Source organism: Grampus griseus (assembly GCF_964374135.1).
Source record: "Grampus griseus genome assembly, chromosome: 10".
NCBI lineage: Eukaryota > Metazoa > Chordata > Mammalia > Artiodactyla > Delphinidae > Grampus > Grampus griseus.
In genome coordinates this window covers 96,398,187-96,424,179 of record NC_139004.1, presented here as the reverse complement: position 1 = coordinate 96,424,179, position 25,993 = coordinate 96,398,187, and the positions used below count along the sequence as shown (strand labels likewise).

The window sequence follows — 25,993 nt, the reverse complement described above, 5'->3', positions numbered from 1 at the left end:
GGCTTGCCCACAGTCACACAGCAGGGAAGTCACAGAAATAGGATTTGAACCCAGGTCTGTCTGACTGCAGAGCCTGCCACCACTAGGTCTGTGATACTCACACTGATTTTCCTTATGGTTATAAGAGTCCCTGGGATCCAATCTCCATCCCTCCCATGAGATTTGTGGGGAAGCCTCCCTAAGAAGCCTACAAGCTGGGTAGCAGCCCCAGAAGGGTTAGATCCCAGCCCTCCAGACTCTGTGCTGACGAGCGCTCTCCCTGTCCCCAGGACATCGAGAAGACCATGAGCACAGCTCTGCACGAGCTGCGGGAACTGGAGAGGCAGAACACAGTCAAGCAGGCACCAGATGTGGTGCTGGACACCCTGGAGCCCCTGAAGAACCCGCCAGGCCCCATCAGCTCAGAGCCGGCCAGCCCCCTGCACACCATCGTCATCCGCGACCCCGACGCCGCCATGCGTCGCAGCAGCAGTTCCTCCACCGAGATGATGACCACCTTCAAGCCAGCCCTGTCCGCCCGCCTGGCCGGCGCCCAGCTGCGCCCGCCCCCCATGCGGCCGGTGCGGCCCGTGGTCCAGCATCGGTCCAGCAGCAGCAGCAGCTCGGGCGTGGGCAGCCCGGCCGTGACGCCCACCGAGAAGATGTTCCCCAACAGCTCGGCCGACAAGTCGGGCACCATGTGACCTGCGGGGTGGCGGGCACCGCCCCGGCCCGCCGTGGCCCGCCGTGGCCGAGGGTGGCCTCTGTGACTCCCACGTCCTCCCGGTGCTCCTGGCCTTGTCGGGCAGGGCCCGGAAGGTCAGCCTGGGAGCGGGTCTGTGTGGAGCTGAGGCCCAGGCCCGAGCCACAGCTCACCTTCAGCCACATGAATCCACAGGCCTCCCTCCTGTGTGCACACAGACGGCCAAGCGGAGAGGAGCAGCCGCCCCAGCCGGAGCCTTTCCCGAGGTCGTGGCAAATGTTAAATGGCTTCACCCGCGTATCGTCACTGGAAAGTTATTCTCTCGACATTCTCTCTACATGCATCCATACGTGTGTATGTATGTGTATGTGCATATGTACACGTATATATGTACGTATGTGTCTGTAGGAGTGTGTGTGTGTATATATATATTTATGCATCTATATACATATACTAGATCTGGACACACATATGAAATGTATATAGGATCTCCTTTTTCTTTTTACGAAACTTAGATTTACCTCAGACCCATGCCACCAAACATCTCCCGCTGAGTTATTTGGTGGGATTTGCAGGGACTTTTCTGGGAGAATTTAAGGCCCACAGTAACTGCGAATGAAGCAATATACTACTAACCTGCAGAAAAACAAAACCAGTCTCCCACTGTCTCCAGAAGTTGTGGCCTTCCAGAACAGTCTGCCCCTAAAGGAAGGGTGGGGCAGGTGGTACCCCGGGCAGGCTGCTCCCAGAGGTGGGGAACCCTTCACAGAGCCCCCCCCCCGTCCACCCCAGAGACCCTGCCTTTCCACACGGAGGCCAAGACCAACTGCACCCCAAAGGCATGGAGGACGTTGGCGAGAAGAGCCCTGACTGCAGCGGCCTGTGTTCGACTGTAGAAGAGGGGATGGTGAGAGCCTGAGCCCCATCGTAGCGCAGTATTATGTGTGGTTGGGAAAAAGGAAAAAAAAAACCCAAACAGTGGTGTGGAACACTTCAAAACCTAGAAACGCTGTAGGAATAAATCTGTGGTAACTATAGAGGTTTAACTTATACCATTTTCAAAATATTTAATTTTGTCTTTTCCTCTTTCTACTAATTATACTGTGTCAAAATCTGGAACTAAACAGGCAAGGAGACTTTGAGTCCCATCATTTTAATTTGAAATCAGGCCGTGACACGCTCTGGCTGGTGGCCTCTTGCATGAACCACACGGGACCGTAAGTGCCCACCTCAGACCAGGGCCGGGGAGGGAGTCCTTGGCACTTGCCGTCCTAGAGAACTCTTCGGTGGATTTTATGCAATGAAATAAGCTTCCCTCTCCCGTTTCCCTTCCCTTTTGCCCACCTCCTCCAGCACATTTAACTCAATTGAAAATATGGGGTTAGGTTTGGGGGGCGTGTCACCCACCTCACTGAACCTCTGTCTCCTGCTCCATAAAAATGTAAGCGAGCAAGCCATGCAACCTAGAAAGCATTGTGCCAACACGATTGCTCTCTTCACGGTCATCACTAAGGTGAAAACCATCCAGCGCCATCCTTTTGAAACCTCCTAATGGCATTTGAGAAGTGGGCAGTGGAATTTTCCTGCCAGCTTCATAGGAGCCATGAAGCCCAGTCCTGCAGGTACATCACCTCTTGACATTCCATCATCACCATTTCAGCCCATTGGATTGTTTCGCCCTCTCCTCTGGTCCCCAGACGGGGGGACCTATGAAGCCACGTTACCTAGGTGTATAGGGGTGGTGAGCCACGCTGCCTTGCCTGAAGCACTGGCCTTGAGAGCACACAGTGGAGGAAAGAATAAGAAAGGGCACAAAAAGAGAATGCCAGGGAGAGGCCAGTGACAAACTTGACCTTCCTTGTTTTGCCTGTAACTCCTGGAAATGAAAGAGGCTCAGAACGAGCTAGGAGCCCTCTGTCTTTTTAGCACATAAACATACCCCCATATTACAGGTTAGGAGAGGAAGCAAGGCCTTAGGATGGCTGTGACTTGTCCAAGATTTAATAGATGGCTGAGAGTGGGGCTGGGTCCAGCTCCTAAAGTCATTTATTTGCAAGGAGGCTGTGCTGTTCAGTGGGATAAGAGACTTCTCATGTCCACCCCAGAGAGACTCGCAGACCTTAAATGCAGTGGCCTCCTGTGCAAAATGCCACATTCTCTGCCATGACTACCAGATGAAAAGTGAAAATCTGAGTTGACAGATCTGTTGCCTGAAATACATAACACCAGTCAGATCATGTGGATTTTCCTCTGAAATGACTAACTTCATCTTTCCTTATTGAAAATAGGCCTGCCTTTCACTGAATTACCTGAGGGCAGAGCCTTTGCTCTTTTCTTTAGGCACCTATTCTTCCATTGGGAAATGGCTGGTGAGTTCACATTTAGGGAAGCTCACACCTCACTCATCCAGCTCCAAATCTGAGCCTTGACGCAGAACCACGTGGAAAAGTACTTCCCCCTGCCCCACGCATCTGGCGCCCTGCATGTCTCAGGCCCCCTCCACGCGCATCCAGGCCCGCCCACTGTCACGAGCATTGGCATTCTCGTCCTGACTCCTGCCTGTGTTAGTCCACTATATATTGCTGTATTTGCTTAAATGCTGGAAAGTAACTGTTAAAATGTGAAACTGTAATTTTTAAAAAGGCTACAATGAAATCACAGCCAATGCCACTCACCAAATCTTTGCACCTAGTAGATAGATCAGTGTAAAAAACAAGTACCAGAAACCTAACTGTACAGTGAGCGTGGGGGGAAACGTAGTAACCTAGTTAGTAGTCCTCAGTATAACCAGTTGTACAAGGGGAAGTGGTGTTTACCTGCTTGTCCATCACGATTACCGAAAGCTGTACTGATCAGTTCATTGATAACGGGCAATTTTTTTTTTTTTTTTCTTCACAGAACAGTTTCTTAACCTTCAACTTACCCTGAGGTCAAGCCTTTTGTCTTTATGTGTTACTGGTGTTCAGTCTCTTTTAGGAATGAACCAGCAAGATGTTCATTTAAAACTGACCAAAGACAATTCATTCCTGGTCTAGTTTCCTGGGCCTGGGGCCCAGCCTCCGGCCACTAAGGACCTTTCTTGGATAAAACGGAGAATGAGCCGTGCTTCCTACCCCTCTCTCACTCTCTCCCTTTAGTCCCCTTTCCTCTTAAAGAGCTGCTCTGAGCTGTGGGATTCTGTGAAAAATTCTTGCCTTTCCTTGTTTTCAGTGCTAACGATTTCTCACCTTGAAGCGCCTTTTGAACCCCAGACAGAGCGCACAACTGGAGGGAATTGTCAGCTTGGGAATCAGACTTGGGAGTCTTTTCTCTGAGGTCACTGGGCCCAGGGGCAGGAGAGAAACGGATTCCCGAGGGTCGAAAGGTTCCTATTCCATGAAGAAATCCAAGTGGGAAGAGATGCAGGGAAGTGGAGTCATCCCTCGGCTGCCGGCGGAACTAGCAGCTCAGCGATCTGCCTTATAAACAAACACTCCAGAACTGGCTGGTGGTACCCCCAGGGGGCCAGCACAGGGAAGGGCCTGGCGTGGGGCTTGCTTCCCTGTTGGAGGCCCTCGGAGTGCCTTGTCAGGGGGATTTCTTTCTCATTCAGGAGGCACGGATGCAGAGGACTTCCTGGGACCTGGTCATTACCTGGCGCTCAGCACACGTACACAGCTGATGGCAAACCATGAGGCCTAATGGAATGGTTCTTCCTCTCAGTCTCTCTGTCCCTAACCTTTCATACTAGAGCAAATGCCTCATCCTCCTGAGAAACCTAGAAAGAAGGACGGCTGGCTCACAACCATGGGGGTTAGGGGCTGCTGGGTTCAGGGAGGGAGACCTGGAGGAAAAGGCAGGAAGCGGGTGAGCCGAGGTGTTGCTAAGATGATTTTCTGCTGTGCAGAGCTAATGGTGATGTTTCATGGCAACTTCCCCGGTTCTCTGGTGTCCCCGCTCCTCTGAGCAGCCGTGTGGAGAATTCCGCACATACCTAAAGCTGCTGGGGGAGCTGAGGGCAGGGGCTTTGCTGCCAGGTCTGCGTCCTCCTTGCCTCTCTGAGGTTGATCTGCCAGGGTCCCGCCGTCTCATCCTCTGGGACTGCCACTTGCCGACACCTCCTTTCTGTGTGAAAGGACAAATGACAGGCAAACGACAACCTTGAACCAGAGCAGCCAGAGTGCGTTTTGCTTCCCTCGAATGGAAGTAGCTTCTGGCCAGAGTTTCTGCTCAGGCTCTAGTCCCCGGCAGTGTGACTGTTTACTCGGTTTGGCAATAGGTTTGGTTCTGATTGCTTCAGAGTGGCTGGTCTATTTCGTTTCCTTTGGTTTCCTTCCTCCCCAAACTGTCAGGAAAATCAAACCGAAATCACCCTAGGAGATTGCTGGTTGCCTGTCCCCGTGTGGCGATAAGTGTTGCCCTCTCCCGGACATCATTTCTCTACCTTACAACCCAGCGCCCGTGCTGTAGAGTGTCTGACTGGATCCTCTGTCGCGTATTCTGATGGTGCCTGCTGGTTTGACGTGGAGCTATCCTGTGAAATAAAACAGCTTAACTTTTCTCAAACGTGCTCCGGTGGCTTTTTGGAAGGGTGAGGTCGCCCGCTGGGGATGGGGAGGCCCCAGGGGGGTGTTCCTACCCTCCAGTCCACGGTCAGTGTGCTTCCCCCGGGAAGCATCCCTGAGATGTCCTTTAGCTCAGGTCGAACATTGTGAAGGCCAAGTTTCCAAAGAGGACTGCGTCCGCTGCAGAGCTAACTGAAGGAGGTAAGTGTGGGGTGCCTGCTGGGAAAGCGAGAACCAGGACGGTCAGAGCAAAGGCAAGGGGGAGGGGGAGCCGTCATCTGAGGAGAGGCCTTCCTGAGCTTATGACGAATCAGCGGAGGCCACAGGATACTATTGCCAGTGTGACTGCATATGCAGCATTTTAGCACCTGTTGTCTACACACGTGTGATACAGCCCCTTGGAATTGTGTGTGTGTGTGTGCATGTGTGAAGTGTTTGTTGATCACTTATTTCTGTCCCAGACACTAGATTAAGTATGCATTTCTCATCAAATTCTCAAAACAGCTATTGAAGGTAAGTACCCTTCTTAAACCCCATTCTGCAGAAGATGAAATGGAGGCTCTGAGAGGCTAAGCAACTTGTCCGAACTCAGGCTAGGAAGTGAAGGAGCCCGAATCTGAATTCAGCCCATCTGACCCCTCAGCCGTGCTGTTTACACATTCATTGTCTTGCCTGCCCTCAAGCAAGCTCATCACAGTGGGATTGGCGGCAGGATCCCATGATGAAGGTAGCTCCCTGCGGGCCGTAGTCAAGGAAGACACCGGGCCTTTCCTTTCCAGTGAGCCCTCTGGTGGACCTTCACACAGGGGCCTTTGCAGAAGAGAACCAGGTCTTCTGCCAGCCTCAGGGAATCCATGAGTCCCCCCATAACCACTCACCACTCAGTGGCGGCCTTTCGCTAATTCCAGGCTCCAATGCGGTGCAGCCTGCTGAGGGTCTAGATTTTGGGTGCATTCCATAATCTCTTATCTGGCTCAAAGCAACCGTGCTTGCTTGAGAACCCTGAAAAAGAAGCCTGTCATTCAACAAGTGTGTGGTAAGCACCTTGGTGTGAGCCTTGCCCCAAGCTGGCTGCTGGGGAGACGGACGAGACCCAGTTCCTACCCTCAAGTTGCTCGCAGTCTAATTGCACAAGACGATCACTCCAGAATCCTTAAATCAACTTTGACTCATTAAAGCAACGATGCAAAGGACAGCATCTCTGACCCACGAAGGAACAAAGAAAGGACACATTTTAGCTGCCTGATGGCTTTGCCAGCCCCAAAGCAGTCCATTGCTGGACTGCCCACTTCTGGGCATATCTGTTTAGGACTCTGCGAGGGACGAGCTATCCAACCCACATAGCCTTAAGGAAAGAGAATTTACTTGCTCACATAGCTGGGAACTCCAGGCTAGGACGGGCTCCAAGCCGGATGGTCTGAGAGTGGCGTGGTCTCCCGGCCGCGGTCCCCTCTTCTCAGGCTGGCTCTACTCAGCTCTGCCTGTTAACTTTATGCTCACAGGGCTCTCCGATATCTTGCGATTGCCCGATGGCTGCGGCAGCTCCCCCTGCCTGCACCTCCTCAGCTTCAACACAAGGAAAGTCTTAAGTTTGATTCACCTCGGTCAGAATTACGCTGCAGGTCATCCCTGAAGCAGCCAGAGGGTCTAAACAACCCCTGGTGTCAAGGGTGGTGTCAACCCCACCCACACCTTCTCTCAGGAATGAATAGTTGCCCGAAGGAGATCCTGGGGGCTGTCCTTGTGCTGTAGACCATGATAAATACTAAATGGTCACTGAGTTGTAGAGTGGTTAGTTACGCAGCAATAGCTAACTGATAAGCTAGAAAAATGCTCATGCAGATATACTCCAACTTTGCACTTATCCCTGGACTCCAGGTCAACTTAACAATAATAAAACTAATATTCATCAAGCACATGCTGGGTGTTCTTCCAAGAACACAGTGCTGAGTACTTCACATACTTCACCTCACTGAAACCTTAAGACCATCCACAGGGGTAAATTCTGTTAGCATCCCTATTTGACACATGAGGAAGGTGATGTGCAGGGGCTTTAAGCCCAGGATTCCATACCTGCTCTGGTCCCCTCCTATGACCCCTGCCCCCATCTCTAGGTAAGTGCTTTGTCTTCCCACAGCACCCATTGCCTAAGAGGAGTACAGCCACCCTCGTGGGTGTGAATGACTGCAAGGCCAGACTGCCTGGGTTTGAACCCTGGCCTCCCCTCCTTACCAGCAGAGAAGGCTCAGGAAAATTCTCTACAGTTCTGCCCCTCAGTTCTGTCACCTCTAAAGCAGGGATAGTAATAGTACCTGCCTCAGACGCTTGTCATGAGAAGTAGATAAGTTAGTACATAGAACATGCTTGGGACAGTGCCTGGCGCAGAGAAAACCCTCAATAAATGTAGCTGCTATAATGATGATCTTGCCTTCTGGAGAGCCCTAATTCCAGTGCCCCAGTCCCAAAGCCAGATTTGTTGTTTTCCCCAATGGGCCTTGGGGCCTTTGTGTAAATCAGCTAGCTCACCGCCTGCCTCTGTCCCAGAACCCCAAATGGGAACATATAGGTATATAAATACATCTGTATTGAGCATCTACTGTGTGCCAGGCACTGTTCTAAGCAACTTACATGGACTGTCTCATTCTCTTCCAACAGACAGACTATAATGTATGAACCATTACTGAGCTCCATCAGGTTCGGAGAAGTAAAGTAACTTTCTGAAGATCACACAGTTGATAAGTGGTAAACTTGAATACCTGTGGAAGAGGTCAACTCAAAACATAGGTGGCTGGCTTCCCCCCTGCCCCCCATCCCTGCCCTCATATTAATTTCTTTGTTTTCAACGTGCCCGGCCTAGGTCTCCATTCCACTGATGGCAAACATACAGACACCCGTGACTGCTCAGACCCACCAAGACTCCTGGTGACAGCTCCTTCCTGGCCCCCAGATATACAGACGCTACTTAGACAAAGTGGATGCAGGAGGGCAGGGGTAGGGCTGAATTTGACTCTTTGTCCCCTATAGGCCCAACACAGGCACTTTAGTGAAAGGTCGATTAAATGCAAGGACGGGATTTAAAAAAAAATGCATAAGGAATGCGTGGGGTGATTGCTCTTCTGCATTTCTTCCTCAAAGCTTGGGCTCACGTCCAGCCCGATACTCTACTGCCATCATGTGGCTGTTTGTAAAATGGCAGGTGGGATCTGTGGTCTCCAATTTTTACTGTGAAAAATTTCAAACTTCGAGAATACAGAGGATAGTGTAACCTATTATGTCTATCATTTAGATTTAACAATTATTTAAATTTTTCCAAGTTTGTTTTATATTTTTAAAATTTCAAATAAATCACCATCATGATATTTTACCCTGAGATACATCAGCATCATCTCTAAACATGACATTTTTCTACCTAATGACAGTCGCATGTTTACAACTAATCAAATTAACAATAATTTCTCAGTATAATTTAATACCTAATTCATATTCAAATTTTAACGATTGTTCCCCAAAACGTCTTTTAAAGTTTGGTTTGCTCAAATCAGGAGCCCAACAAGGGCATAGTGGGGTTACATCTCAAGTCTTTTTTATTTTAAAACAAAACTAACCTCTGGGCATGACTTGGGAAGAACTCTGGCTTGCTTTCTGGTAGAATGCCCCATGGTCTGGATTTCTTTGATTGCTTCCATGAGCTGTCAGTTTCCTGTGGCTGCCCTCCATGTATGTTTGTGAGGTAATAGAAAATATGTGCACTAGTCTCTGCCCCAGTTCCTGGCACAGCGCCCCTAAAGCCCTTGTAAATTCCTAAGTGATAAGATCACTAGCGGCACCTTTTTGTTCTAACGAGAGGACTCTGGTGGGCTCCTGGATGACTCCGGGATGGGGTCTGGTCACCAGAAAAGCCAAGCCATCATTAGAAGCTTGGAATTTTCAGCCCGCCCCAGCCTTCTCCAGAGAGGGGAGAGGGGCTGAAAATGAGGTTCATAATTGATCATGCCTACTTGAGGGAGCTTCCATAAACTCCCAAAGTAAGGGGTTCAGAGACCTTCCAGGGGGACAAACGCACCCACACTGGGAGGGTGATGCACCCCAGCTCCACCGGGACAGAAGGTCCTGTGCCCGGCATGCTCCCAGACCCCACCCTATGTGTCTCTTCATCTGATGGTTCATCTGAGTCCTTTGTCATAGCCTTTAATGAACTGGTAAGTGTGTTTCCCTGAGTTCTGTGAGCCACTTTAGCAAATTAATCGAACTCAAGGAGGGGTCATTAGAACCTCTGATCTACAGCTGTTGCTCAGAAGCCAGGCGATAACATGAGTTTCTGATTGGCATTTGAATGGGGTCGGGGAGGCAGGCCTGTGAGACTGAGCCCTTGACCTGCGGGGTCTGACACCATCTCTGGGTAGACAGTGTCAGAACTGAGTTCAGTTGTAGGACAGCCAGCTGGGTCGCAGAGAATTGCTTGTTGTGGGGAAACACCATGCATTTGGGGACCAGAAGTGTGCCAAGTGTCACATGTGGCTAGCGATGGAGACTCACGGGAAGAGAGACGCATTAGGGAGCGTTCCCTGCACAGAAGAACTGAGTTTATCTGATTCAGTCTCGTAACCTGGGAACTGGATCTAAATGTTTGATTAGGTTCAGTTTCACCATTTCAGGCAGGAATGCTTCCTGGAGGGTGAGTACTCCACATCATGTCACATCAGGGGCTGTGTGCTGTTTGGTGCCCCCTTTCAGGATTGATGAGATGGGTTAGTGGGTTCAGGTGGGTTCACCCTCAGCCTCCCACCATGGCCTGATCATTTGGAACCTAAGTATCCTGTCCCTCAAGAACCTCCCACCCAATGGTCTTACAATGACTTTCTAATTTCATTCTATATTTATCAGCTAAAATTCTCGTCAACAGGGGCTAGTATTTCCCTAAAATACAGTTCATTCTGGAGAAGAATAAATGCTTAATTCTTCCTCCTTATCTATCAACCTTCAGAGTAAGAAGCCAATACAATCTCAACCTCCAATGGTAGCAAATGAGGGCTTTCTTTTCTTCTGCTGAGACGCATTATAAATTCCTGGATTTTCAAATATTCATTGCATTCCAATCCGTTGCAATCCATATTCTTTCCGTGGCTTAAGTCTGCAGGGTTAGCTTCAGGATGGCTCCATTAGTTTTGGGCAACTCCCTCATTTGGGCACAGTATGATTTTCCAGGCTCCTCTTCCACCTACTCTGCCCCAGACCTAAAATCAGCCATGTCTCCAAGGAGCCCTGATTTCTCTTCATGGGGACAGTATTTAGGGACCCCAATCTGTGCACTAGTAAGTGGTGGGGCTGAGATTTGAACTCAGGCAGTCTGACTTCAGAGCTGGTGCTGTTAACCTCCCTGACGTCTGGTTAACAACAGGTATTAGTAATAATTATAACTATTACTCCTACTGCTATAACTGGCCACTCACTACGTGTCAGATACCTTGGTAGGTGCTTCCCAAGATTTAAAAAACAAAGTTATTCTAACAACCCTCTGAGATAGGCATTGTTACTCTTATCCTAGAAAAGAGGAAACTGAGGCTCTGAAAGGTCAGTGACTCATCCAAGGTCACCGGGTCAGCGGAAGAGCATAGATGCAAACTGAAGTCTGTGTGACTCTAAACCCTCCAAGAGCTCCCCGTGGGGGTTATAGAAACATAATAACCCTGGCATCTGACACTCACACGACACTTGCTTGTTAGGTGCCAGGTGCTGCTCTAGGCACTTAAATTACAATAACTTATTTAATTCTCACAACATCCCTATAAAGCAAATACTACTATTGTCACCCCATTTTACAGATGAGAAAACTGAGGGACAGAGAGGTTAAATACTTTGTCCAAGTTAACATGGATTAAAACCCAAACTCTTTTCTCAAGTCCTGGAACTCTCCACAGCCCCGGTCTTTACATGGCTGCCTCTAGCTTATCAGTTGTATCCTAGCACAGATGTCATCTTCTCAGAGAGAGCTTCCCAGATCAGCCCGTTTATAGCGTCTCCCCACTCTCTACCACACCATCCTCTCTTGTTTTCACATCACTTCCCATTTTATTAAATGCGCTTATCTACTCCTTCTCTTACATTCTCCCTTGTTTCTGTCCTGGCCCCATCCTCTGCCGAGGTGTCAGCTCCTGAGAGCAGGGACCACGACTCTTGTTCACCTCTGAATTCCAGCACCTGGAAGAGGTGGGTACCGGCTCAATAAACATTTGTTAGAATTGAGGAAAAGAGGGAGGGAGAGAGGGAAGAAAGAAGGGATAAAGCCTCCTTCAATATTCCCCTCCCATGCCTAGAATAAGGCTGGGTCCTGGAGGAAGAATGGAGGACAAAGAGGAGTGTGATTACGAGAAACCCCGGCAAGGAACTTGGGGGCCTGGGACCCCTCAAGGTACAGCCAGATCAGGCCCCACACTCAGCTGGGAGAATGTTCTCCTGATTAGGGTTGTCAGATTTGGCAAATAAAATACAAGATGCTCAGTTAAATTTGACTTTCAGATACACAGTGAATAAATCTTTAGTTTAAGTATGTCATGTGCAATATTTAGGATATACGTATATTAAAAAACTGTTTGCTCTTGATCTGAAATTCAAATTTGCTGGACATCCTGTATTTTATCTGGCCACCCTATCCCAGATCCTCTCTTTGCGCTAGTGCAACAAGAGATTCTCCTGAGCACTGGCTTTTTCTGTACGGAACGTTTTGTTTTTACTCCCGAATAAGGAAGTGCAATCTCTTTATTGATCTAACAGAAGGAGAATGTCTGTGGAACCAGCAGCTTGTTAGAGGAGATTGGCTCCTGCGGGTGGATAAATACTGTGGGGAGGGCAAGGCAGATGCTTTGTCCTGAGCTCAAAGTGGCTTTCAGAACCTGCTTGTGCCCTTGTGTGGACTTTCCTTCCCTGGCCCAGAGGTGGGCTTGAGTGGGTGCTATTGAAGAGGGCAGGAAGGGAACTGCTTGGCCAGGGAGGGGATTTATGGGTATGTGGGCTTATTCCAGAGATTCGCTCATTCATTCAGTCCCACCAAGCAGCTGGTGGCAGGAAGTCAGAGATGAATGGTCCTGGGTGCTGCCCTGGAGGCTCTCCAGAGACGGGGAGATGGGTTTGGACCCCAAGGCCAACGAGTGATGCCTGCTTCCAAACCTGTCTTCATAGTTGAATAGGAAGCGTGCATTTCTTTCCCTGTCTTGTCTCTCTCTCCCCTTCCTTCCCCATTCCTTTTCTCTTTTCTCATCTCCTCTCTATCCTTTTCTCACCTCCCCAGAGCTTTGCCACCTTAAACCTTGTAGCCAACTAGTACCATAAAAGAACAATTACTGGTGCACTCAGGCTTGGGATCTGGTCTTGGTCTCATTTCCTTTGTCTTCCCAAGCCTACCCCATCTCCTTGCATCCAGGACTAGGCAATGCATCCAGCACAGCCTGGATCCAATACATCCAGCGTAGCCTGGAGTTCATTTACATGCCCCTTTCTAATTGGCTGATAGAAACCCACTGCCTCCCCTAACCTGCCACTCCCCACCTTCCTGTTGGAGCCCCACTAGGTCTAGCATCCTGGGATCCTTAGACCTCTGCCCTGCGGCCTTGTCTACTCAGTTATTTCTCCATAAAATGTCAGTGGGTGATCCCTTCTGGTTTGGGGTTAAAAGATCTAGATTCAACGTCGGACTTTGCCACTGACAAGCTGTGTGATGTTGAATGAGTCCTTTTGCCTCTCTGAGACTCAGTTCCTACATCTATAAAATGGGAATAATTCTCATGATGGGGTCCTTATAAGAATATTCTGTAGTGCTTAATATGGACGAAAGCCAGACTGCCCAAGTCAAATCCTTCCTCTTCCACTTACTAGCAGAACGCACTATGCCAGTTATCTATTTATTTCTCTTTCCTCATTTGGTTGGAGTGAGTCTGAAATAAGTCAACATACGTAAAAACATCTAGAACAGTGCTTTGCATACAAAGTGCCTAATAAATGTCAGCTATTGTGATGGATATTAAAGTCCTTTGTCCAAATGCTGTTAATATCATTATTGCCCAATGAGTCTTTGGGCACAGGCTGGGAAAAATCAATTTAATATATCTCTGACTCAGGGGCCAGAGTTCCTTATGAAGATAGCCCAAAGGAGTGAAGCCTTAACCTCTCTGAGCCTCCTTGTCTTCATCTGTAAAATGGCAATAGCAGCCTCACTTCTGCCTACTTCACAGGGACGCTCTGACTGGCCAATGGTAAGCACTTAAAAAAAAATTATGAAGGAATGAATACATGGACCACAGCGGGAAGCAGTGGCAAGCTGCAGGGGTCTTCCCTGAGTAACTGACTTGCTGTATGCTGACTTGCTGCCCACGAGACATGATGTGAAGGAGGCCCACATCAGGCAGCCTATCGATGAGTGCTGAGTTGAGCAGACAGACTGAGTGGTGCGATGGTCAACGCTTCACATCTGGGTAACGGGCACTCGTACTCACTTGGTGAGAGTATAAATGTATCGGTACAGCCCTTTTGGAAAATCACATAGTGCTAGCTATCACAGTGTTTAAAGAACACACAAATTCACCTAGCAGTTCCATTTACAGGAAATCATCCCCCAAATATTCTGGCTCAAGTGTGCCAAGATTTATATAGATAGTGTGTTCCTTGCAACTGTTTGCAATAATGAAAAACTGGAAACAACCTAAATGGTCCTCAGTATGGGTGTACATAAGTAAATTGTGGTATATCTGTATTATGGACTATGTAGCTATTAAAAGGAACGAAGTAAATCTATATGTATTAACATGGAGAGGTCTCAGGATGCATGTAAATAAACCCACAGGAAACCTCAAGGTGGCAGAGGTATGCATTTAATGTACCAACATTTGCGGGCAAAAAACCCTGTATCTATGTATCTGCACAGGAAATATCTGGAAGGCTACACGCCAAAGTTAAGATGATTAAATTAAATTAACCATCCTATTTGATAAAAGAGCTCCTATTTTAAGGCCAGAGGCCCTATGTGTAGTCTGGTCAGAGAAATTGCGTGACTCAGAGAAACTCTATTCACTTTTTTGAGCCAAAGCTTTCTCTTGTGTAAACGAATAATGATATTTACCGCTCAGTATTGTGATGGGGTGAGATGAAATAATGGATGTGAAAACCCCGGCTCTGAGCAGAGACAGCTCATTATAGCAATCAGGGAGGGCGACCGGAAGGAAGAGGCAGGAGCCCAGACCTTGAAAGGTTTGGCAAGGCCTGGATTTGGTTTGATTTTAGGCTGTCTCTTCCTAACATTCAACAGGTATTCACTTATTAATGGTACAGTAGAAAACCCGCAAGTGGGTTTTTTAACCACACATCTGCGCAAGGAGGCGTAGAGGAAGCCTGGCGCGTGCGCAAAGAGAGAACCTTCGGTTGCGCTTCGGCCACGTCCTACAACTCCCAGCATGCTCCGCACCCGCGTCGGGCGCGTCGCCGACTGCTGACGTAGCTCTGTAGCGCGGGGAATTTCGAGTGGCAGTGGAGCGCTGGAGACCAGTGGGTCGCGGACCCTCCACCTTCTTTAGGGGAGGCCATGGACTCCCTAGTAGAGCCCCGGTGGCCTCCGGGCCTGGCAGTCATGAAGGTGAGTGCTTCGGGGAGGTCGGGGGCGTACGACGTCCGCGGGAGGCCAGCCCCGCCTTGAGGAGGAGAAAGGACGAGGCGCCGGCGCCGAATTGGGCCAGGATACCCGGCTCTGCGTTGCCATTTGCCACCGCGTGGATCTGGGCCTCAGTTTCTTCCTCTCCTGGGAAGTACCGGGGACAGGCCTTGGTCCCTTATGGTGAGCCTAGGTTGGCTGTCGTATGGGACGGGATATTCTGCCGTTCAGTCACAACAATCACAATGATGTGGAAAGAAACACTTACTCTAAACGGTGGAAACGACAGTGATACCTAATCCTTTCTTAGAGCTTACTGCGTGCCAAGCATTATGTAAACTCTCCCAGTACTTCAGTGAAGAATCTCCCACAGTGACACCGGACACGGTTTGGAGTGGAGCTTGCATCAGAAAACATTTATTTAATCACCTAGCAAAGCGGGCAGTCTCCTTTACATTCTCATTCATTTCTTCTAATTACCCTCAAGAAGCCTAGTGCTACTTTGCCCTAATTCCTCCCTAACGTGTCCTAACTCTTGATAGTTGTGCATCCTCTCTTTTAAACAAAGAAATCAGGACTCACGTTTAGCACTAGCCTTTTTTTTTTTCGGCACGCGGGACTCTCACTGTTGTGGCCTCTCCCGTTGCGGAGCACAGGCTCCGGACGCGCAGGCTCAGCAGCCATGGCTCACGGGCCCAGCCGCTCCGCGGCACGTGGGATCATCCCGGACCGGGGCACGAACCCGCGTCCCCTGCATCGGCAGGCGGACTCTCAACCACTGCACCACCAGGGAAGCCCTAGCCTTTCATTTTATTGAAGTCTTTCACTCAAATAACATTGATTTTTGTGGCTACTTTGTTTTTGGCAATGCATTCCTGTTTCCATGGACGGTAGTGGTGAGTCCTGGATTCCTACTATGTTTGGTCAAGAGCAAACACACCATTCTGTACTAGCTAAAATCAGTTGCTTGGTTTTTCTCCTTGTTCTGTGATTATTTCCGTTTGTGACTGAGCAAAATCATGTTCTTCTGTTGCTCAGTTTTGTAAACTACGGATTATGGTATCTGCCCCACTGACTCATAAGGTGACTTTGAGAATTAAGTGAAGGGACTTGGGGGAGGTTAAAGTAAGTATAAGGCCTTGTTCTACCTGCCATCATCAGTGTCATCTACAGGGCTTGGTGACTGAAGATCTCCCCATGTTGAAGAGCTGACATTGTGGAAGGATCTGGGAAAGCCGTGGTTTTGCAGTTGTGGCTTTGGCTCCAGTGTGCAGTGGAGAAGAGCATAGATTTGAGTTCCAATGGTTCTGGCTTAAATTTAGTCTCTGCCTTCTATTTAACTGTGTGACCTTGATTCAGTTACTTAACCTCTCTGAGCCTGGGTTGCCTCAACTATAAACTGGAGACAGAAATAGTTTATAAGGTTGGTTAAATGAGTTGATGTGTGTGGATAGGGATCCTGTCTGGCTTATTCACTGTGCTTAACACAATGCCTGGCACATGGTGGGTGCTCAAAAATTATTTGCTAATTGATTGAAGGTATCTAGAAGGTAGTAAGCATTAAATCAATATATCTTTATTATTATTATTAATGCTTAACATGTGTTAAGTATTTCTCCCCCTGCTTTTTAGTGGTTGTCATGAAGATTATGAATTGGATAAGGGAAGTGAAAGCTTCCCCCTTCCACTTTCTCTAAGTTGAGGAAATCCCAGGGCATCCACTGGACTGAACATCTGTGCAAGAATGTTATAGCTCATCGGATGCGGTATCACTTCCACAGATCCTGCTCAGCACATCTGTCAGAACCACTCCTCCAGGAGAGGACGGTGATAGAGAAGAAAGCAAATAGACCAGGTGTCAGGGCTTTGGCTTCTGGTCCTGCCTCTGCTCTTGATTGATCTTCAACACAATCCTCTAGCTGTTTGTGTCAGTGGTAGCTTACCATCCAAAGTAATGGAAGATTTGGGCATTTGAATGTTTATTTCCCTGGTTTTACTATAACAAACATTTGTTTTTGACAGATTATAAATGTAGAATGTGTATATAGTAGAAAAAAATTAAAATTTACAGTAAGATAAAGGAGGAAATGAAAGTTACCTAGCATCCTACCATCTAGAGAGAACCGCTGTTTAACATTTTCTCTTATTGTTCTTCAGTTTTTCTCATGTGTGATCATGCACACACATACCCACAATGTGTATATGCATTTAAACTTTGGGATCACCTTGGAGTCAACCTCTCGGATTTGATCCAACGCCTTATAAGCTCTATAGGCTTCATCTAAAAAATTGGCATATAGATGCTATAGACCTCCTAAGATTGTTAAGGAGATTAAACTACATAGTTCTGTTGTTATGTATTATTGTTGTAGGTTTGTTCTCTGATTTTTTTTTTGTTTGCATTAAAACATGAACATTTTTCCATGCATTAATTATTCTTTGAAAGCATGTTTCCTTTAATGGCAACAATATTTCATATGTGAACTATTAGAGACATTAGTCTTTTTGTTTGTTTGCATTTTAAAAATTTAGGTCATACACTCATGGTTCAAAAAGTACGCGAAATAAAAAGTAAAAGTCTTCCTCCAAACTTGTCCCTCATCTGTCCAGTTTCCTGACCCCTTTGACCATTATTTGTTACGTTCTTGTGTTCAGATTTGCATTCAGATTTATATTCTTATTCCCTCCTCCCTTTTTAACAGAAGGTCACAGACAGTGTGTACTGCCTGTACCTTACTTCCTTTTTTCACTTTTCTTGGCAGTCTTTCCGTACCAGTACATGAGAGCACGCTCTCTCTCTCTCTCTCTCTTTTTCCTCTTAAATATCTGCTCAGTATTCTTTTGAATGAAATAACATTTTAGGGCTTCCCTGGTGGCACAGTGGTTAAGAGTCTGCCTGCCAATGCAGGGGACATGGGTTCGAGCCCTGGTCGGGGAAGATCCCACATGCTGCGGAGCAACTAGGCCCGTGCGCCATAACTACTGAGCTTGCGCTCTAGAGCCCGCACGCCACAGCTACTGAAGACCGCGTGCCACAACTACTGAAGCCTGCGTGCCTAGAGCCTGTGCTCCGCAACAGGAGAGGCCACCGCAATGAGAAGCCCACGCACTGCAACGAAGAGTAGCCCCCGCTCACCACAACTAGAGAAAGCCTGCGTGCAGCAACGAAGACCCAACGCAGCCAAAAATAATAAATAAATAAATAAATTTATAAAAAGAAAAGAAATAACATTTTAAATGATTTAGAAGATTTTAGGTTGCGAGAGAGATCCTTTCCTGTTTGGGTTTCATTCCAGATGGACGCACATCTATCTGACTTTGCAGATTGCCTGCCTCTTCCCCTCCTTCTGCTGTCACTGGCGCCAGCTCTTTCCAGGGCTTCCTCATCTGGCTCCACCCTGTAGTACTGTACAGTACCGAGCAGAAAGCACTGGATTGACGGCCGGTAGACAGGAAGTTTTGTCCTGGCTTGACTCATGTGCTGTGAGCCTGCTCTGGATACAAGTTTACTCATTTGTGAAGTAAGGGTTTTAACTAGATAATTTCTAGTGTTTCTCTTTAATAGTCTCTAATCTGGTTCTTACCAGATTAATCTGGTTGAATGGCTGCTGGTACCTTTCACCCCCGCAGTGACAGTGGGCCAGGGAATGGGGTCTGAAGAGGAGGAGGCTTGGAGGAGGAACTTGAAATACATGGCAAGTAGAAGAGAAATAGAGTAGCCCTTTTGTGACGGGCTGGCAACATGGAGTGGGATTCTGTACAGTGTCAGCTTTATCTTTCTGAAGTGTTCTCTATAACCTAAGATTTGAATAAGTCATATGGGGGAGGTTTTCTCTCCCCTGCAGTTTATGTGGACTTAGCTTTTGAGTTTGAATATTTGACAAAGAAGTATTATTAAATTATTTTTTTAGGGGATGGAGAAGGAGTTCTGTGGCAGATGTTCCAGTCTTGGTGGCTTTCTGATAGGTGTGTATGTATTTATGCATTTCAGACAATAGATGATTTGCTGCGCTGTGGAATTTGCTTTGAATATTTCAACATTGCAATGATGATTCCTCAGTGTTCACATAACTGTAAGTATGTATTGTTTCTCTGAGTTACAAAAATGTGGTTTTTTATGTAATGTAGTATTATTTTAACACCAGACATAAGTACACATTTATTATTTATTTCTCACCTTTAGCTCCTCTATCTTGAGGTTTTAGCGTGGTCTTTTCCATGACCTCCCTCTTAAATATTGAATATTTTTTACAAGGCTCCTATATTTTCTACCACCTCCCTCTCGGATACTTTTATGCCTTTTGTAACATTCACAGGAATAAAGATTTTGATCGCTATATATTGTTATTTGCCCGGCACTTTTAGATGTTAAATTTCAGATTTTTCATTTTTAGCAGGATGGGAGATAGGTGGTTCAACCAAGTAGTCCTTGGCATAGAATTTTAAAGTTAAAAAATTCCACTGGGAGAATTCTACAACTGAAGAGTATTGCAGACAGTTTTATCACTTAACTTGCTGTGTGATGGTGGGAAGACTCACATATTGAAATGTGCTTGTACTTCTCTTCGTGAGTCTAGTATGTACATAGTTTTTATACTGTGGTTTGACGTATTTAGCGCATGGGGTGCACTTGTCATTGTTCTGGATTTAGCCATCAGTTTATGGATTATGTAGGCTTATGATCGTTCTTATTCTCCATTTTCGAGTTGATTTGCCTTGGAAAGTTAAAAAAAAAGTTAGGCTTAAAAAATGGTTTTAGTGGATAGTAGTAGCTTTGGTGAAAAAGTTTCCATAGGGAAGACATAATAAGAGGATGGTGGTGGTAGCAACATGGGCATTAGAGATAAACTTAGGCTTGACTCTTAGCTCTCCACTTATTAGGTGGGTGAGATTGCAAACGCTCAACATTTCTTCAGATGTGAAACCCTGGTGAGTAGTTTCTGCCTTAGGAGATGGTTGTGAGAATTAAATGCACAGAGTCCAGTGTCTGGCACGTTTTAGGGCCTTAATAAATCTTAGTTTCCTTCTAGGCTAGATTCATATTAGGAACCAAGATAAGTTTTGGGGATAGTTTCTAAATATGTGTTAAAATCACCTTTATTTAGGTATGATTTATATGTAGTAAAAGGCATCCATTTTAAGTGCGCAGTAAAATGTGCAAGTGTCAACGAGTTTCAACAAATGTTTATACCAGGTAATGACTACAATTAAGATATTAAACATTTCTATCACTTGACAGAGTTCTCCCCATTATCAGTCAGTATGGCCCCAGGGAATTATATGTGGGTCTGTTTCTGGATTCTCTTCTATTTCATTGATTTTTATGTCTATCCTTGTGCCAGTACTACACTGTCTTAATTACGGTAGCCTGCTAGTAAGTCTTCAAGTCAAGTATTGTAACTACGCCAACGTTGTTTTTCTTTATCAAGATTGTTTTGGTTCTTTTAGGATCTTTGCATTTTATATGCATTTCAATATAAATTTTAGAATCAGGTTGTCAGTTTCTACCAAGAAAAGCCTGCTGGGATGTTCCTTGGGATTGCACTAAATCTAGAGATCCATCTGAGGATATATGACTTTTTTTTTTTTTGAGATTTATTTATTTTTTATTTATTTTTGGCTGCGTCGGGTTTTAGTTGCAGCACGTGGGATCTTTGTTGAGGCATGCGGGATCTTTCGTTGCAGCATGTGGGCTTCTCTCTAGTTGTGGTGTGCGGGTTTTCTCTCTCTGGTTGTGGCGCACAGGCTTCAGGGCGCATGGGCTCTGTAGTTGTGGGGTGCAGGTTCCAGGACGCATGGGCCCTGTAGTGTGTGGCACTCAGGCTCTAGTTGAGGCGCGCAAACTCAGTAGTTGTGGCACTCGGGCTTAGTTACCCTGCGGCATGCGGGATCTTCCTTCCCTGACCAGGGATTGAACTTGCTTCCCCTGCATTGTAAGGCAGATTCTTTACCACTGTACCACCAGCGAAGTCCCTATGACATCTTAACAGTGTTGTCTTCAATGTAAAAATGTTGTCCTAAATTAGAAATAAATCCCAGAAAATAGTCAGGATTATCTTAAAACAAAAGGACAGCTTTATTGCTTGCAAGGTTTGCAAACAGGGGATATGCAGTCTTTGGCTGTAACCTAAAGTACCTTTGGGTGTAGGGGGTAAAGAGAGAGGGATTTTTAAAAACAAACTGTAGAAGTCACAGTTGGGAGACTTGCAGAGAGGATTGGCTGGCCTCTGCAGCCTGACCACAAGTCCTTGAAGCTTGACTATAGTTTTTGATGATTGGCTTGGTCATCAGAGCTTCTAGTTGGGGACATTTCCAGGTAGGACCTTTAGCAGAATCAGAAGTCATAGTTTTCTGTTCTTGGTTTTAATGAGAACATAGAGTACGTGACTGAATCCGGTCTGTCATGACTGCCTGGCTCCGTTTTATTTTGAGTCCCTGTTAGCCACACTGGGCCCATTTTCTAAGTTCCTTACACAGGGATTCTTCTTATTTTTACTTTTCCTTAGGGGATTTTATTTTTATATGAACGTGGTGTGTTCCTCCGTTCTTTAGCTCTTCTTTATTTCTCTCCACAGTGCTGTTAGTTTTCAGTGCACAGCCCTTGCACATAGAAATAACAGTTATTTTTATTGACTTTTTATCCTGTGATCTTGCTAAATTCACTTTTTAATTCCAGCATCTTTTTTGTTGATTCCTTAGGAATTTTTATATACACAATCATGTCATCTGTGAATAAAAACAGTTTTACTTCTTCCTTCCTTAATCTGCGTGCCTCATATTTCTAGTTGTTAGACAGGCTAAGTACCTCTAATAGAATGTTAAAAAGAAGTGGTGTAGGTGAATATCCTTTCTTTATTCCCAGTTTTATGGGTAAAGCTTTCAGTCTTTCAGGCATAATGTTAGCTGTAAGTTTTATCGTATTCTTAATACATTTTCATAAATTTATCAGGTTGAGGCAATTCGTCTATGCTCTGAATTAGCTGAGGTTTTTTTTAATCATGAATGGTTACTGAATTTTGTCAAGTTTGTTTTTTTTGCATGTATAGAGATGCTCATATGATTTAATTCCTTTATTTTAGAATATGATTAATTACACTGATTTGTTTTTAAATGTTACAACAACCTTGAATTCCTTTCAATAAATTTGTCCATTTAATCTAAGCTGTTGAGTTTATCAGCATAGAGCTTGAAAAATGCTATTCCCTAGGGACTTCCCTGGCAGTCCAGTGGTTAAGACTCTTCCCTTACACTGCAGGGGGTGCGGGTTTGATCTCTGGTCAGGAAAAGAAGTTCCCACATGTCGTGCTGCAAGGGCCCAGAAAAAACCAAACCAAAACAAAACAACGTACTCCCTACTGTCCTTCTCTTGTCTGGAGGATATGTAGTGATATTCCCTTTTATCCATATGCTAGAAAGGTGTGTTTTCTTTTTTTTTCCTTGATTAATCTAGCTAAAGGTTTATCAATTTTATTGCTGTTTTCAAAGAACCAACTTTTGGTTCATTGTTTTCTGTATTTTATCTTTTCTATTTTATTGATTTACACTTTCAAAATCTTTATTATTTCCTTTCTTTTACTTATATGAGTTTAATTTGCTCTTATATTTCTAACTTTCTAAGGTAGAAGATGAGATCGATATTAGACCTTCTTTTCTAATATAAACGTTTAAAGCTATAAATTTTCCTTTAAGCCCTGCTTTAGCTACATCCCACAAATTTTGATACGTGAGTTTTCATTTTTGTTTAGTTTAAAGTGTATTCTAATGTCCTTTTTGATTTATTTTTTGACCCATGAGTTATTTAGAAGTCTTTAGTTTAATTTCTAAAAATTTGGGAGTTTTCCTGCTACCTTCCTGTTATTAATGTCTAATTTAATTATGTTCTTTTCAAAACTCAAACAATTATGTCCGATTTCAGTTTTTAAATCAAACTGAGACTTGTTTTATGGCCCACAATATGGTCATTCTTGGTTAATCTTTCACATATACTTTAAAAGAATGTCTATTCTAGTTGGGCGGAGTGTTCTATGAATGTCAATTAGATCAACGTGGTTGATACTGCTTTTTAAATCTTCTGTATCTCTGCTGGTTCTCTGTGTATTATTTTATCAGTACTGAGAGAGGAGTGTCGAAATCTCCAAATATAATTGTGGATTTGTCTGATTTTTCTTTTTACTTCTGTAAGTTTGTGCTTTATATATTTTTGAAGCATTTTTATTAGGCACATACACATTTATGATTATTTTGTCTTCCTGATGAATTGGCTGTTTTGTGATTGTGAAATGGCCCTCTTTATCCCTGGTAATGTTCTTTGTTCTAAAGTCTTCTTTTTCTGATATTAATATAGTCACTCCCACTTCTTTAAGATTAGTGTTTTCATGGTTTGTCTTTTTCCATCCTTTTACTTCTCATCTACCTGTGTCTTGATATTTATATTGGACTTTTTTAGACAGTATATATTTTGGGTCTTCCCATTCAATCTAGTCTGAAAATATCTATTTTTACTTGGAATATTTAGACATACACTGTATAATATAGTAGCTGCTAGCCTCACGCGGCTATTTATATTGCAGTTAAAATTAATTAAACTTAAATAAAATTAAAACTTTAGATTCCCAGTTCCACTAGCCTCATTTCAAGTGTTGAATAGCACATGTGGCTAGTGGCTGCTATCTTGGATAGTGCAGATATAGAACATTTCCATCATTGCAGAAAGTTAATTATTGGTAAGGCTGGATCTAGATATACTACCTTGCTTTCTGTTTTTTATTTACTCATCTATTTTTTCTTCTCTTCCAGCCTTTTAAAAAAAATTGAACATTTAAAAAATATTAAATCTTTTCCACAGTTGACTTATTAGTGCTACTTCTTTGTTTTATTATTTTAGTGGCTGTTTAAAATAGGCATCTTTAAGTTATTACAGTCTCCCTTTGAACGATATTATACCACTTGACTAGTGTAAAACTGTTACAGCTGTGCACTTCTTCCTTTTTTAAATTGAAATATAGTTGATTTACAATATTATATTAGTTTCAGGTGTACAACATAGTGATTCAATACTTTTATAGATTGTACTACATTTAAAGTTATTATCAAATATTGGCTATCTTCTCTGTGCTGTACAACAGTGGTCCCCAACCTTTTTGGCACCAGGGACTGGTTTTGTGGAAGACAATTTTTCCATGGACGCGGGGGGTGGGGGATGGTTCAGGTGGTAATGTGAGCGATAGGGAGTGATGGGGAGCAGCAGATGAAGCTTTGCTTGCTCGCCCGCCGCTCACCTCCTGCTCTGCAGTCTGGTTCCCCTGCTTTGGCACCCCTGCTGTACAATATATCCTTGTAGCTTACTTATTTTATAAATACATAGTAGTTTGTACTTCTCAATCCTTCACCCCTATCTTGCCCCTCCCCCATTTCCTTTCCTCTCCCCCATTTCCTTTCCCCACTAGTTCTCTCTATCTGTGAGTCTGTTTCTATTTTGTTATGTTCATTTGTTTCATTTTTTAGGTTCCACATGTGAGAGATAGCATATAGTATTTGTCTTTCTCTGACTTATTTCACTAAGCATAATAACCTCCAGGTACATCCATGTTGTTGCAAATGGCAAAATTTCATTCTTTATTGTGGCTGAGTAATATTCCATTGTATATGTACCACCTGTTCTTTATCCATTCATCGTCTTTAAGTGATAGACACTAAGTTGCTTCCATATCTTGACTGTTGTTAAATAATGCTCCTATGAACATTGGGGTGCATGTATCTTTTCAAATTAGTGTTTTTGGTTTTTTTGAGGTATATACCCAAGAGTGGAATTGCTGGATCATATGGTAGTTCTGTTTTTAGTTTTCTGAGGAGCCTCCACTGTATTCCATAGAGGTTTCACCAACTTACATTCCCCAGCAGTGTACTAGGGTTCCCTTTTCTCAATATCTTCACCAGCATTTGAAATTTGTGGTCTTTGTGATTCCAGTCATACTGACAGGTGTGAGATGATCTCTCATTGTGGTTTTGATTTGCATTTCTCTGATGGTGAGTGATGTTGAGCATCTTTTCACGTGACTGTTGGCCATCTATATGTCTTCTTTGGAAAAATGTCTATTCAGGTCCTCTGCCCATTTTTTAATTGGGTTTTTTTTTTTTGACACTGAGTTGTATGAGCTGTTTATATATTTTGAATATTAACTCCTATTTGGTCATATCATTTGCAAATATTTCTCCCATTCAGTAGGTTGTCTTTTTGTTTTGTTGATGGTTTCTTTTGCTGTGCAAAAGCTTTTACGTTTAATTAGGTTTCATTTGTTTATTTTTGCTTTTATTTCCTTTTTCACAGAAGACAGATCCAAAAAACTATTGCTACGATTTATGTCAAAGAGTGTTCTGCCTGTGTTTTCTTTCAGGAGGTTTATGGTTTCAGTCTTACATTTAGATCTTTTGATTTTCTTTTTGTATATTGTGTGAAAATGTTTTAATTTCATTCTTCTTTTTTCACTAACTGCCTTTATTCTTTTTTTATTTTTTAATAGATCTTTATTGGAGTATAATTGCTTCACAATACTGTGTTAGTTTCTGTTGCACAACAAAGTGAATCACGCATATGCATACACACGTCCCCATATCCCCTCCCTCTTGAGCCTCCCTCCCATCATCCCTATCCCACCCTTCTAGGTCATCGCAAAGCGCCGAGCCGATCTCCCTGTGCTATGCTGCTGCTTCCCACCAGTCAACTGTTTTACATGTGGTAGTGTATATATGTTGATGCTACTCTCACTTCGCCCTAGCTTCGCCCTCCCACCCCATGTCCTCAAGTACGTTTTCTATGTCTACCTCTTTATTCCTGCCTTGCAACTAGGTTCATCAGTACCAATTTTTTTTCTTTTAGATTCCATATATTTATGTGTTAGCATACGGTATTTGTTTTTCTCTTTCTTTTTTTTTGTCTTTCCATGTCTTCATCCATTCTTTTTTTTTTTTGAATTTTATTTAATCTATTTTTTTATACAGCAGGTTCTTATTGGTTGTTTTTCTCTTTCTGACTTACTTCACTCTGTATGACAGACTCTAGGTCCGTCCACCTCACTACAAATAACTCAATTTTGTTTCCTTTTATGGCTGAGTAATATTCCATTGTATATATGT

The 25,993-nt window shown here is 44.7% G+C and overlaps 2 protein-coding genes across 5 annotated transcripts in view; both read left to right on the top strand.

Annotated features, from left to right (window-relative positions):
- SRGAP3 (SLIT-ROBO Rho GTPase activating protein 3) overlaps nucleotides 1-683 on the top strand; it is a gene marked incomplete at both ends in the record, with an annotated part of 250,739 nt that extends 250,056 nt beyond the window's left edge. For all 3 annotated transcript variants that reach the window (XM_082663233.1, XM_082663231.1, XM_082663232.1), the window contains one exon: nucleotides 270-683. In XM_082663233.1, the coding sequence (XP_082519359.1) occupies nucleotides 270-683 (414 nt within the window). The remainder of the gene's footprint in view (nucleotides 1-269) is intronic.
- Nucleotides 684-14,748: 14,065 nt separating this feature from the next.
- Nucleotides 14,749-25,993, top strand: part of RAD18 (RAD18 E3 ubiquitin protein ligase) — a 116,682-nt gene continuing 105,437 nt past the window's right edge. The window contains exons 1-2 of one of the 2 annotated variants that reach the window (XM_082664462.1): nucleotides 14,749-14,845; nucleotides 18,852-18,933. In XM_082664462.1, the coding sequence (XP_082520588.1) occupies nucleotides 14,795-14,845; nucleotides 18,852-18,933 (133 nt within the window). In that variant the 5' untranslated portion in view covers nucleotides 14,749-14,794. Of the gene's footprint in view, nucleotides 14,846-18,851; nucleotides 18,938-25,993 lie in introns of those variants that run through there. The other variant, XM_082664463.1, reaches the window with a different exon arrangement.